The sequence below is a fragment of the Neoarius graeffei genome, chromosome 11, assembly GCF_027579695.1.
Source record: "Neoarius graeffei isolate fNeoGra1 chromosome 11, fNeoGra1.pri, whole genome shotgun sequence".
Taxonomy (NCBI): domain Eukaryota; kingdom Metazoa; phylum Chordata; class Actinopteri; order Siluriformes; family Ariidae; genus Neoarius; species Neoarius graeffei.
Window position 1 is genome coordinate 29799864 of NC_083579.1, and position 13797 is coordinate 29813660.

Sequence of the window (13797 nt, forward strand, 5' to 3'; positions counted from 1 at the left end):
CTTGATTCGCTTTCGAGCTGAGAATGAGCAGCGATTTCTGAAATCCAAGCTGCTGCTAAAAAGCTTTGGGAGTGAGTATTGTTTTCGGTTGCTTTACTGCGTACGTTTTGTTCTGTTATTCTCGCTTTTATTGTTTACATGAGTGTTCTGACACCTCATTCTGTCGGATGTGGTGCACGAAGCGATATCCCATTCAGTGGTGTTAGTTAACAAATCACACCCTGCCAGCAGAGATTTCTGGTTCTGGCTCTGACTGTAGCGGCTGGTCGCAGCCAATGACGCATTTGGTCGCGTTTTGCTAACGTAAACGCTGACAGAGGTACGCGATGACGTATGCGATTGTTGAAGGGCTATCCCAATACGTAAGGGTTGAATTTCAAGCCCTATCCCTTGTAGCTCAGTTTCAAGGGGAAGGGCCAAGGGTAAGGAGGAGGGGAAGGCGGAGGGGTAGGGGTAGAAATTAGAATTGGGATTGGGCCTAAGTGGGCACCCTGGTTTATTTAAAGAACAGGGATCTATCAAAGTCTGATCTTCACAACATGTTTGTGGAAGTGTATCATGACACGAACAAAGGAGATTTCTGAGGACCTCAGAAAAAGTGTTGTTGATGCTCATCAGGCTGGAAAAGGTTACAAAGCCATCTCTAAAGAGTTTGGACTCCACCAATCTACAGTCAGACAGATTGTGTACAAATGGAGGAAATTCAAGACCATTGTTACCCTCCCCAGGAGTGGTCGACCAACAAAGATCACTCCAAGAGAAAGGCATGTGATAGTCGGTGAGGTCACAAAGGACTCCAGGGTAACTTCTAAGTAACTGAAGGCCTCTCTCACATTGGCTAATGTTCATGTTCATGAGTCCACCATCAGAACACTGAACAACAATGGTGTGCATGGCAGGCTTGCAAGGAGAAAGCCACTGCTCTCCAAAAAGAACATTGCTGCTTATTTGCAGTTTGCTAAAGATCACGTGGATAAGCCAGAAGGCTACTGGAAAAATGTTTTGTGGACAGATGAGACCAAAATAGAACTTTTTGGTTTAAATGACAAGTGTTATGTTTGGAGAAAGGAAAACACTGCATTCCAGCATAAGAACCTTATCCCATCTGGGAAACATGGTGGTGGTAGTATCATGGTTTGAGCCTGTTTTGCTGCATCTGGGCCAGGATGGCTTGCCATCATTGATGGAACAATGAATTCTGAATTATATCAGCGAATTCTAAAGGAAACTGTCAGGACATGTGTCCATGAACTGAATCTCAAGAGAAGGTGGGTCATGCAGCAAGACAACAACCCTAAGCACACAAGTCGTCCTACCAAGAATGGTTAAAGAAGAATAAAGTTAATGTTTTGGAATGGCCAAGTCAAAGTCCTGACCTTAATCCAATCGAAATGTTGTGGAAGGACCTGAAGCGAGCAATTCATGTGAGGAAACCCACCAACATCCCAGAGTTGAAGCTGTTCTGTATGGCAGAATGGGCTAAAATTCCTCCAAGCCAGTGTGCAGGACTGATCAACAGTTGCCGGAAACGTTTAGTTTCAGTTATTGCTGCACAAGAGGGTCACACCAGATACTGAAAGCAAAGGTTCACATACTTTTGCCACTCACAGATATGTAATATTGGATAATTTTCCTCAATAAATAAATGACCAAGTATAATATTTTTGTCTCATTTGTTTAACTGGGTTCTCTTTGTCTACTTTAAGGACTTGTATGAAAATCTGCTGATGTTTTCGGTCATACTTATGCAGAAATATAGAAAATTCTAAAGGGTTCACAAACTTTCAAGCACCACTGTAAAAATGAAATTCAACATGTTCTTGACCTGAGAGCAAAACTCCATGCACTGAGTCACATAACCCAGTAGAATTTGCTCCAGGTCCAAGAATGTCAATCTCACCTGTACAACAGAGGGGCACGGCTAAGGGAATTTGCACCGGGAGATAAAGTCCTCATTTTACTGCCCACCTCAAGTTCAAAATTGCTTGCCAAGTGGCAAGGGCCCTTTAAGGTCACATGGCAAATTGGGGATGTCAACTATGAGGTCAAACAGCCAGATGGGGCAACACGTCAAATTTACCACCTCAATCTCATGAAACCACGGAGAGAGAAGGTTCTTGTGGCTCTGGCAACGGTAGTTGCACTCATTCTCCATTTTCTCCATACTGAGTACTCCACCATTACTGCTCGGCTCAGGCAATTACTAAAGCCTGGGACGGGATGGGATGTCACCAGTTTTAGCAACAACCGCTGGGAGGTCACTGCCCGAGCGATAATATGTCACATCCCGTTCTGTCCCGGGTTTTACCAACAACCCTTGGCTCACACTCAGCGAGAACTGGTGCAACTGAACTTGCTTTTCTTTTAAAAAATCAATCAATCAATCAATCAATCAATCAATCAATCAATCAATCAATCAATCAATCAATCAATCAATACTTTCCTTTTCTTGTAGTTTTCTTTTCTTTTAATTGTTGGTACTGTACCCTCTTTCAAAATGGGCTTATAGCCAACGCTCCTCAACAGATCAGCGGTCTCTTACAAGTCTTTAGTAAAATGTGCAGAGCAGAAGAGAGACCACTTTGTAGGCGCCCAATGTGTCCGTGAACTTCTCACAAAACGCATCTAAATCTTTGCAGTTTGAACATTCTTGGGCCATGAATGCAACATAAATCCACCTTCTGTCATGTTGCTGCACCGGCCAGAAACACATCTACATGGCATGGCAATAAATTAGCTTAAAATGGAGGATTGGAATTGCAGTCAGCTCTGTGTTTTAGTATAGCGGAAATGGCGATGAGACCGATAGACCTCCTGCTGTGATGTCACAGATGTCAAGGTCATTCACTCAGACCGCTACCTATATGAATCACTTTAATCATAAAAATTAATATATTAGATTTATTGTTAATGCTTAAAACTATTCCTGTGCCATTCCTGAGGTCTCAAGGCATTTATAAACTAAAAGTGAGGCCATGGTTCTGCATATCTGCTTTAAGATGGGAGTAATTGAGGAGTTGCACAACAACTGGAGCAGCCCAGTGGTCTTGGTTCCCAAGATCGATGGGTTGGTCCGGTTCTGTGTGGACTATAGAAAAGTCAACGCCTTGTCTAAATTTGATGCATATCCCATGCCCTAGATTGATGAACTGCTTAATCAGTTAGGCATGGCTCGCTTTTACTCGACACTGAATTTGACAAAGGGATATTGGCAGATCCCCTTGATTCCATTATCCCATGAGAAAACGGCCTTTTCCACTCCATTTGGCTTACACCAATTTGTCACCCTTCTTTTCAGGTTGTTTGGTGCTCTGGCGATGTTTCAGCGTCTCATGGACCGAATTCTCCGTCCCCACAATGCGTATGTGGCAGCGTACTTAGATGATATAATCATTTATAGTAATAATTGGGAGTGGCACCTACAAGATCTGAGGGTGGTTCTGAGGTCGCTGAGGTGCGCTGGGCTCATAGCAAACCTGAAGAAGTGTGCAATTGGATGGGTGGAAGTACAGTATCTGGGCTTCTATTCATGGGCAGGTGTGTCCCCAAATGGATAAGACTGCAATGATTGCGGCCTGCCCGTAAAATAAGACCAAAAAGGGGGTGAGGCAGTTCCTGGGGCTGGCTGGCTATTATAGGCAGTTCATGCTTAACTTTCGGATGTCACCAGCCTGTGGACTCACCTCACTAAAAAGGGGGTGCCAGATCCAGTCCAGGGGATGGAACCATACAAACGGGCTTTTGCTCAGGTAAAAGCAGTTTTGTGTGGGGGCTCACTGTTGCATTCTCCTGACTTTTCTCTCCCTTTTGTTTTACAGACCAACTCATTGGACAGAGGGCTGGCGGCCATTTTGTCCCAGGTGGTGGAGGGGGAGGTGCGTCCGGTGCTGTACATCAGCCACAAGCTCTCCATGCAAGAGTTGAAGTACAGCAACATAGAAAAGGAATATCTGGCCATCAGGTGGGTGGTCCTCACTCTCTGCTACTACCTGCTAGGATGCCCATTCACCCTCTGTTCCGACCATGCCCTGCTCCAGTGGATCCACTGAATGGGCATCCTAGCAGGTAGTAGTGGAGAGTGATGGCCAGACATTCCTTTTCTATGGTGCTGTACTTTGACTCTCGCATGGACAGCTTGCGGCTGACGTACAACACCGGATGCACCTCCCCCTCCACCACCTGGGATAAAACCCCGCCTCTCGCCTGTAGTCAGCTGGGATAGGCTCCAGCTTGACTGCGACCCTGTATAGGATAAGCGGCTACAGATAATGTATGTACAGTGGTGCTTGAAAGTTTGTGAACCCTTTAGAATTTTCTATATTTCTGCATAAATATGACCTAAAACATGATCAGATTTTCACACAAGTCCTAAAAGTAGATAAACAGAACCCAGTTAAACAAATGAGACAAAAATATCATACTTGGTCATTTATTTATTGAGGAAAATGATCCAATATTACATATCTATGAGTGGCAAAAGTAAGTGAACCTCTAGGATTACCAGTTAATTTGAAGGTGAAATTATGGCCCTTTTCCACTACCCTTTTTCAGCTCACTTCAGCTCGCTTCAGCTCACTTCAGCCCGACACGGCTCGCGTTTCGACTACCAAAAACCAGCACGACTCAGCTCATTTCAGCCCTGCTTAGCCCCTAAAACTCGCACCGTTTTGGAGTGGGGCTGAAGCGAGCCAAACCGTGCCGACTGAGGTTGGGGGCGTGAGCAGACACTCCCCTGTGCACTGATTGGTGAGGAGGCGTGTCCTCACATGCCCACACACGCCCCGCGAGCGCGCTGGGATCTGTAAACACCGCAAACCCGGAAGGAGAATAATTATGAATTACGAGAATTTCTGAAGCCTTATGCGCCTCGCCTCATCTATACGCTCTTGCCAGTATCTGTTGGCGTTGTCGGTGACAACAAGCCACAGCACCAAGACCAGCAACACTAACGACTCCATGTCCTCCATGTTTATTGTTTACTATCCGGGTCGTGAGACTACCGCTTAAAAGCTCACTGAATCAGTGACATACAGAGCATCGTGGACGAGTTCGCGGAGCGCAAGGCTCGTCGTATGCCCTTCAAATAATGCGCGCAGTATAGGCTATTGATGTTTTATTATGAGCCATGTACAGTATGTCGCCTAATGTTTTTTTGTTTCTGAGTTACATGTTCGTTTGAAGGACTTAATGTACAAAATAACATAGTTGCACCCCGTAGTGTTGAAATTGGTAAACACAGTGCATTCAGTGAGGTTTGCACCGCCCTCCTTTTATTTCTGACTCTTCCTGTCACCGTTGCAACCTCTGAGCGCTCATTCGTATGCCCTTCAAATAATGTGCGCAGTATAGGCTATTGCTGTTTTATTATGAGCCATGTACAGTATCCTAATGTTTTTTGTTTCTGAGTTACATGTTCGTTTGAAGGACTTGATGTACTAAATAACATAGTTGCACCCGGTAGTGTTGAAATTGGTAAACACCGCAGTTGCGGACATTTTGTAGCCTAAAATGATGTTATGATAAGCTTTAATAAAGGGCCCGGTCATTTGCCCCGCCCCCGGCCCGGCTCTGACTTGTTCCGCCACTGTCACTGATGTCACTGTTTGCGCTGCTTAACGACATCACGTGACGTCCACCCACTTTCGCTAACTCCACCCAATGTGTCCACCCACTTCCAGCCAGCACGGTTCAGCGCGGTTGTAGTCGAAATGCAACTCCAACAGCCCCGCTCAGCTCGACTCAGCTCGACTCGGCACGGCTCAGCCGCGTTTGTAGTGGAAAAGCGGCATTAGACTCAGGTGCTTTCAATCAATGGGATGACAATCAGGTGTGAGTGGGCACCCTGTTTTATTTAAAGAACAGGGATCTATCAAAGCCTGATCTTTACAACACATGTTTGTGGAAGTGTATCATGGCATGAAGAAAAGAGATTTCTGAGGACCTCAGAAAAAGTGTTGTTGATGCTCATCAGGCTGGAAAAGGTTACAAACCCATCTCTAAAGAGTTTGGACTCCACCAATCCACAGTCAGACAGATTGTGTACAAATGGAAGAAATTCAAGACCATTGTTACCCTCCCCAGGAGTGGTCGACCAACAAAGATCACTCCAAGAGCAAGGTGTGTAATAGTTGGCGAGGTCACAAAGGACCCCAGGGTAACTTCTAAGCAACTGAAGGCCTCTCTCACATTGGGTAATGTTAATGATCATGAGTCCACCATCAGGAGAACACTGAACAATAATGGTGTGCATGGCAGGGTTGCAAGGAGAAAGCCACTGCTCTCCAAAAAGAACATTGCTGCTCGTCTGCAGTTTGCTAAAGATCATGTGGACAAGCCAGAAGGGTATTAGAAAAATGTTTTGTGGATGGATGAGGCCAAAATAGAACTTTATGTTGTAAATGAGAAGTGTTATGTTTGGAGAAAGGAAAACACTGCATTCCAGCATAAGAACCTTATCCCATCTGTGAAACATGGTGGTGGTAGTATCATGGTTTGGGCCTGTTTTGCTGCATCTGGGCCAGGATGGCTTGCTGTCATTGATGAAACAATGGAATCTAAATTATACCAGCGAATTCTAAAGGAAAATGTCAGGACATCTGTCCATGAACTGAATCTCAAGAGAAGGTGGGTCATGCAGCAAGACAACAACCCTAAGCACACAAGTTGTTCTACCAAAGAATGGTTAAAGAAGAATAAAACTAATGTTTTGGAATGTCCAAGTCAAAGTCCTGACCTTAATCCAATCAAAATGTTGTGGAAGGACCTGAAGCGACCAGTTCATGTGAGGAAACCCACCAACATCCCAGAGTTGAAGCTGTTCTGTATGGAGGAATGGGCTAAAATTCCTCCAAGCCAGTGTGCAGGACTGATCAACAGTTACTGGAAATGTTTAGCTGCAGTTATTGCTGCACAAGGGGGTCACACCAGATACTGAAAGCAAAGGTTCACATACTTTTGCCACTCACAGATATGTAATATTGGATAATTTTCCTCAATAAATAAATGACCAAGTATAATATTTTTGTCTCATTTGTTTAACTGGGTTCTCTTTATCTACTTTTAGGACTTGTGTGAAAATCTGATGATGTTTTAGGTCATATTTATGCAGAAATATAGAAAATTCTAAAGGGTTCACAAACTTTCAAGCACCACTGTATGTATGGATGGATGGATAAGTGCACATGACATGGGTAGCTTGTACATCTGTGAAGGCATCATTAATACTGAATGATATTGTAACTTCTCAGACTTTGGAAAACAGATGAATGGGAAGCAGGCTTCAGAACATGTGAGCTGTTTTATTTTGCACACTTTTCAGTGAGAAGGTGGTGGTGTTTCTGAATATTGTTTATCCAATGTTTTTAACTTGAATTTGTCAATGCAGTAATGAACTGTTTTCACAGATGATGGTTTTCTGAAGTGTTCCTGAGCCCATACAGTGATTTCCACTACAGACACGTGTCTGCTTTTAATGCAGTATCACCTGAGGGTCTGAAGATCACAGGCATCCAATGTCAGTTTTCAGCCTTGTCTCTTGCATACAGAGATTTCTCGAGATTTTCTGAATCTTTTATTGATATTATGTACCATAGATGATGTGATCCCCAAATTCTTTGCAATTTTACATTGAGGAACGTTATTCTTAAATTGTTGCAGTTTGCCCACATAGTCTTTCACAGAGCAGTGAACCCCTCCCCATCTTTAGTTCTGAGAGACTCAGCCTCTCTGGGATGCTCTTTTTATACCCAATCATGTTACTGAACTGCTGCCAATTAACCAAATTAGTTTTTTTTAACATGACACAACTTTTTCAGTCTTTTGTTGCCCCTGTCCCAACTTTTATGAAACATGTTGCTGACATCAAATTCAAAATGAGCACATATTTAAAAAAAAAATTTCTCAGTTTCAACATTTGATATAGGGCGGCACGGTGGTGTAGTGGTTAGCGCTGTCGCCTCACAGCAAGAAGGTCCTGGGTTCGAGCCCCGGGGCCGGCGAGGGCCTTTCTGTGCGGAGTTTGCATGTTCTCCCCGTGTCCGCGTGGGTTTCCTCCGGGTGCTCCGGTTTCCCCCAAAGACATGCAGGTTAGGTTAACTGGTGACTCTAAATTGACCGTAGGTGTGAATGGTTGTCTGTGTCTATGTGTCAGCCCTGTGATGACCTGGCGACTTGTCCAGGGTGTACCCCGCCTTTCGCCTGTAGTCAGCTGGGATAGGCTCCAGCTTGCCTGTGACCCTGTAGAAGGATAAAGCGGCTAGAGATAATGAGATGAGATAACATTTGATATATTGTCTTTGTACTATTTTTAATTAAATATAGCGTTCAGTGATTTGCAAATATTCACGTTCCATTTTTATTTACAGTTTACACAGCGTCCCAACTTTTTTGGAATTGGGGTTGTACACAAACATAAAAAAGACAACTTGAAACCATATTTAGGTCCAATGCATGTCTGTAGTGTCTGAAAAATAAAATAGTAAGAATTGTCCATATCAAATTAAATATGACAAAATGAGTCATAATACAGGCGGCACGGTGGTGTAGTGGTTAGCGCTGTCGCCTCACAGCAAGAAGGTCCGGGTTCGAGCCCCGTGGCCGGCGAGGGCCTTTCTGTGCGGAGTTTGCATGTTCTCCCCGTGTCCACGTGGGTTTCCTCCGGGTGCTCCGGTTTCCCCCACAGTCCAAAGACATGCAGGTTAGGTTAACTGGTGACTCTAAATTGACCGTAGGTGTGAATGTGAGTGTGAATGGTTGTCTGTGTCTATGTGTCAGCCCTGTGATGACCTGGCGACTTGTCCAGGGTGTACCCCACCTGTAGTCAGCTGGGATAGGCTCCAGCTTGCCTGCTACCCTGTAGAACAGGATAAAGCGGCTAGAGATGATGAGATGAGATGAGTCATAATACGGGGTGGCATGGTGGTGTAGTGGTTAGCGCTGTCGCCTCACAGCAAGAAGGTCCGGGTTCGAGCCCCGTGGCCGGCGAGGGCCTTTCTGTGCGGAGTTTGCATGTTCTCCCCGTGTCCACGTGGGTTTCCTCCGGGTGCTCCGGTTTCCCCCACAGTCCAAAGACATGCAGGTTAGGTTAACTGGTGACTCTAAATTGACTGTAGGTGTGAATGTGAGTGTGAATGGTTGTCTGTGTCTGTGTCAGCCCTGTGATGACCTGGCGACTTGTCCAGGGTGTACCCCGCCTTTCGCCCGTAGTCAGCTGGGATAAGCTCCAGCTTGCCTGCGACCCTGTAGAACAGGATAAAGCGGCTAGAGATGATGAGATGAGATGAGTCATAATACACTCATGTTGAACAATGTACATGACTAAAGAGGAGGATAGTTTATAAAAACTACTAATCCCGGTCCGCATTGCGACAAACAGGAAGTTGCGTATTCCCGTGTTGACCAATTAGGTTCATCGTCTTACTTCCGCCCTGAGAGTTGTGCGGGAAGTTTGGAGCTGCTGAGCTATTGCGTTTATTTCCATTCGGGAGTTGCTACTGTGTGCAGGTTTGTGAGAGTTTGGAGTTGTTTATGGATAAATTTTTAACACCATGTTTATACACATTTTGTTCTGTAAGTTTGTTTAAAATACGAGGTGAGGCGTGGCTTATTTTAAAGGCCAGGAACTAAAACTCAAGTTGTTAGCTACGTTAGCATAGCAGCGTAGCCTTAGTGAGCTAACCCGAAGCGACCGGCGCAATAAATTACCGCATCTGTGCATATTTTAACATAATTTAAAATCTATTTTAAATGAATATATTTAATATAATTGTTTATCCTTTCAATGAAAGAAATGTTGGTTTGAGTTGAGGTGCCGGAACTTGAATGCGCATGAAGAAGGAAAACGAAACGACCGTTGCGTTTCTATAGGTTACAAATTGCTATCGCGAGATTTCGCGTGATTTCGTTTTGCTGCTTTTTTTGATGACAGCAATGGTGCTGCAGTTTAAAATAGTTATAAAAATGATAAATATATACATTGGGGTGCCAATATGCATATTTTTTGGTAGCTCAATGGGCTGAAATGTTTTCATAGAGTAACTATTCAGTAGCTGTTGCATGCGTGTATTAACACTCTTTTATTATATATTGAGATAAAACCTTATTTAGTTCAACCGGTTGATCACATTATATAAATCACTAAAGGCCAATTTATGCTGACAACGCTAGAGATGCACCGATTGCAAAATTCTTGGCCGATACCGATTTCCGGTTTTTGAGGGGGTCTGACCTGCCAAAACCGGTTTTACCGATACCGATTTTCTATCTAAGAAATCATTATAATCATACAATAGACACCATGTTTACTTGGCTTGAGAATAAAACATCAAAAATAAGATATAGTGAGTTTCAACAGTGCCCCCTGAGCAGATTTATTTAGAACACTGACCATAACATTCAGTCCAGTTTACAGGTCAATATAGGAAAAAAACTAAAATATTAAGACAAACAAAAGATAAAGTGCACCATGCACACTTGAAAACTGGTTCTCTAAGTAAATCACATTTTAGGCCTTTTATTTCTTTTCACATAATAAGTGCAGGATTTAATATAGGCCTAGGATAAAAAAAATAAAGTGCACCACATGCTCTTGTCAATTGAAACTGGTTCTCATAACATTTTTAACATTTGCATTTGACCTCTCTTGACATCTCTAAATAAAAAAATAACATTGAAATTAACAGGTAGCTTTAAGTTGTGAACAAAGTGCTCTGTCCCACCCCCAGTGCAATCACTCAACCATCAATGGCAGGTTCTTCTTCACAAACAGCAGCATTTCTGCCTTCTCCCCAGAAAGCCTGTTTCTTTTCTCATCAAGGACATTACTAGCCAAGCTAAACAAGCGCTCACTATCAATGCTTGTGCATGGAGCAGAGAGGTATGCTTGGGCAAGCGGGGCAAGTGCAGGGTAGTGTGTTTTGTTTTCACGCCAGTATTTTAGTACATCATTTACAGTTTCATCCTCAGATCTCTTGATGGGCAGCTCTGAGAGGTAACGCTGTAACTGAACAGATGCAGGGCGGCCTAGCAGGTGTTCCTCCTCATTGCTAGCATTCTCCATCAGTATCTCATCATGCACAGAAAGCAGTAGGCTTGCCCTTTTGGTTGGAGGTGCGATGGCAGGTTCCTCAGGAGGCTGATCAGGTGTGGGTCTGATGGCACTGGTGTCCACTCTGTCCAGCATGTTCAGAAGTACCCTTTTCACTTCATTTTTTGTTTCTGCTGAGAAGTAGCAAGTTTTGTATCTGTATCAACAGACAAAAGGATTTTTATATTACACAGACACATCAGCCAGACATAAACATAAATATTGTGCACTCTGTACATAGGCTACTGTACATAAGCAGGCATTAAAATGGCAACAAAAAATATGTTTTGACAAATAAAGGCTTTCTATTATTTTCTACTGGGCTAATAAACATCCTTAGTAGTAAGTTGTTACTTGCCTAGGATCCATAGCAGTGGCCACAAGGTACAGTGGATTCTTCTCGATGTCTGCAAACCGTCTCTGGACCGCTTCCAACAGCGTGGCCTTGGCAGTGCCCACACCACGGTCGGTGTCTGCTGCTCTCCCCAAAAGGCGCTTCAGTGCAGTGATTTCAGGGATGACGGACGAGGCGGTGGCTGACGAGGAGCTAATTGTCTTTGTGAGTTCCTCAAAAGGTTGAAGGATGCTCAACACATTCTCAATTAACTCCCACTGGTGTGTGGTGAATATTGTCGGCAGCTCGTGTTCTGTTGCGTATAAGCTCAAGGCGCGTTTTTGTTCCAACAGCGACTGCAACATGTAAAACGTGCTGTTCCAACGTGTCGGAACGTCTTGTTGCAAGCGTTTCTTGGGTTGACCCAACTCCTCCTGGATAACGTGGAGTTTCGAGTAGGCTAGCGGTGAGTGTTTGAAGTGCGTGACTATTCTCCTGCCTGTTGCCACGGCGTCGGTGATTGCGCGTTGAGATTGCAGTCCCTCATTCACCGCTAGCTGGAGTGTATGTGCCATGCACGGGAGACTGGCGAAGTTGCAGTCATCCAGTGCCTTGGTCATATTCCGAGCGTTGTCACGCAACACGACATGAACCCTCTTCTTGTCGATGTTCCACTCTGCCATCATTTTTTCAAATTTGGCTCGTAAATTGTCCGCAGTGTGGGAACCAGGGCATTCTTCACAGTATAGCAGGACTTGATGTAGCTCAAATTCATCATCCAGCCATTGAGCGGTCAGACTCAACATTGACATTAAGCTCACGTTAGAAGTCCAAATGTCCGTCGTGAAACTGATCGGAGATTTGGTGGCGTTGAGTAGCTTGCGTATATGGCTTGAAACCTTCTCAAACAACTCTGGCAGCGCTGTATCAGAAAAGTATCGCCTACTTGGTAATTTGTACCGTGGACTCAGGTGTTTAATCAGGTTGACGAAGCCTTTATCCTGCACTACGCTGAACGGCTGGTCGTCCAGTGCCATGTACTCCATTATTTTTCGAGTGGTGGCATTAGACTTCTCAACACTCGTGTCGAACATAGGGGCGACGGTGGGGTGTTGTTGCTGTGACTCAGGTACATCCCTCTTAGTCTTAGCACTAGCAGCCGTGTCTTCTTTATACTTGCTAAACAAGCATGGGTGTTTCTTTTCCAAGTGGCGTCTTAAGTTGGTTGTTCCATAAGTCTTAGGCGTTGATCCTCCACGGCTTACTTTAGACTTACAAGCATTACACACAGCCTGTTTCGGTTCGTCCTGGCACACGGTAAAATATGTCCAGATCAACGACATCTTTGTTTTGTTTTGGTTCAGTTTTGAGCCGTCCGCGTTGAGCTGCTGCGCATGCGTGTCAGCGTGACCGGCCAAAAACCGGAAATGACGACAGTGACCGGCCGGTCACCGATTGGGCCGATTGGATAGAAAACCGGCCTTTTTGATCGGCGGCCGATTGACCGGTGCATCTCTAGACAACGCAGTCCTCGCAGATAGCGTCGCAGATAGTGTCTGCGTAGCCCCCCCACCTTCGCAGACGCTCTGCGCACACCTCCCAAAAATTGTGACCACCGCAGAAGCCTCGCAGACAGCGCCGCAGACGAGGGCTCTGATTGGTCCACTCTGCATCCGCTGTACACGCACTTCTAGCCTGGGCCTGCCCATCCTAAGCGTGACGCAACACGAGGGCCTGTTGCGAGCTTAGTCTGGCCAGGCAAGCTATCTACAGCTCTTCCAAGCTCCCGAAAAATCGGGAACCAATCAACTTTGAGCATCTCCAACGGCCCTGGGTAGAGGCGTGTTCAAGGCACTGACGTAGTAGAACTGCGACCGGAAGCCATAGATTGTTTACAGAATCTATGCCGGAAGCGCTTCATTCACGCTTCCGCATCTATTACGCATAGATGCTGTATTGAAAGCATTCAACGGGAAGTTCTCATTGAAAACGGAGCAAAGAGCAGCCCTGGAGGTATTTATTGAAAGGAAGGACGTTTTCGCCTTGATCCCGACCGGCTTCGGTAAGAGTTTAATCTACCAGTTAGCCCCGTCGCGTCACATACGTCAGAGGAAAGAGTGATGTGATTGGTTTAAGCTTTGTCACAGCCTTTTCTGGCTTCGACCAGTAGCAAACTGAGGCATTTCAGGGAGGCGGGTCAACCACGGGCTCTGGGAAACGGTTGGGCTTAATATCTTTGCCAGACGAATAGCTCGGAGAGCTTTGAAGTCGCGTTAGCCAGGCTAACGCACTTCCGCTTCCCTACTTTCCCGGTTTGGTTTGTTTTCACGACCGCCATTTTTAAAAACACGAGCGAAGATGGAGCAGCACGAAGAGCGGT

At 45.0% G+C, this 13797-nt stretch overlaps 2 protein-coding genes across 2 annotated transcripts in view; one reads left to right on the top strand and one right to left on the bottom strand.

Annotated features, from left to right (window-relative positions):
• The first annotated feature begins 9413 nt into the window (after positions 1 to 9413).
• vrk1 (VRK serine/threonine kinase 1) overlaps positions 9414 to 13797 on the top strand; it is a 69406-nt gene continuing 65022 nt past the window's right edge. Inside the window, exon 1 of the mRNA XM_060933703.1 lies at positions 9414 to 9501. The gene's annotated coding sequence lies outside the window, so the exon portion shown is untranslated. The remainder of the gene's footprint in view (positions 9502 to 13797) is intronic.
• LOC132893638 (zinc finger BED domain-containing protein 4-like) lies at positions 10339 to 12760 on the bottom strand. The gene is made up of 2 exons (XM_060932785.1): positions 11442 to 12760; positions 10339 to 11240 (listed from the first exon to the last, which is right to left on the bottom strand). Exons 1-2 carry the CDS (start codon positions 12758 to 12760, stop codon positions 10727 to 10729), a joined length of 1833 nt encoding a protein of 610 aa, XP_060788768.1. The 3' UTR covers positions 10339 to 10726.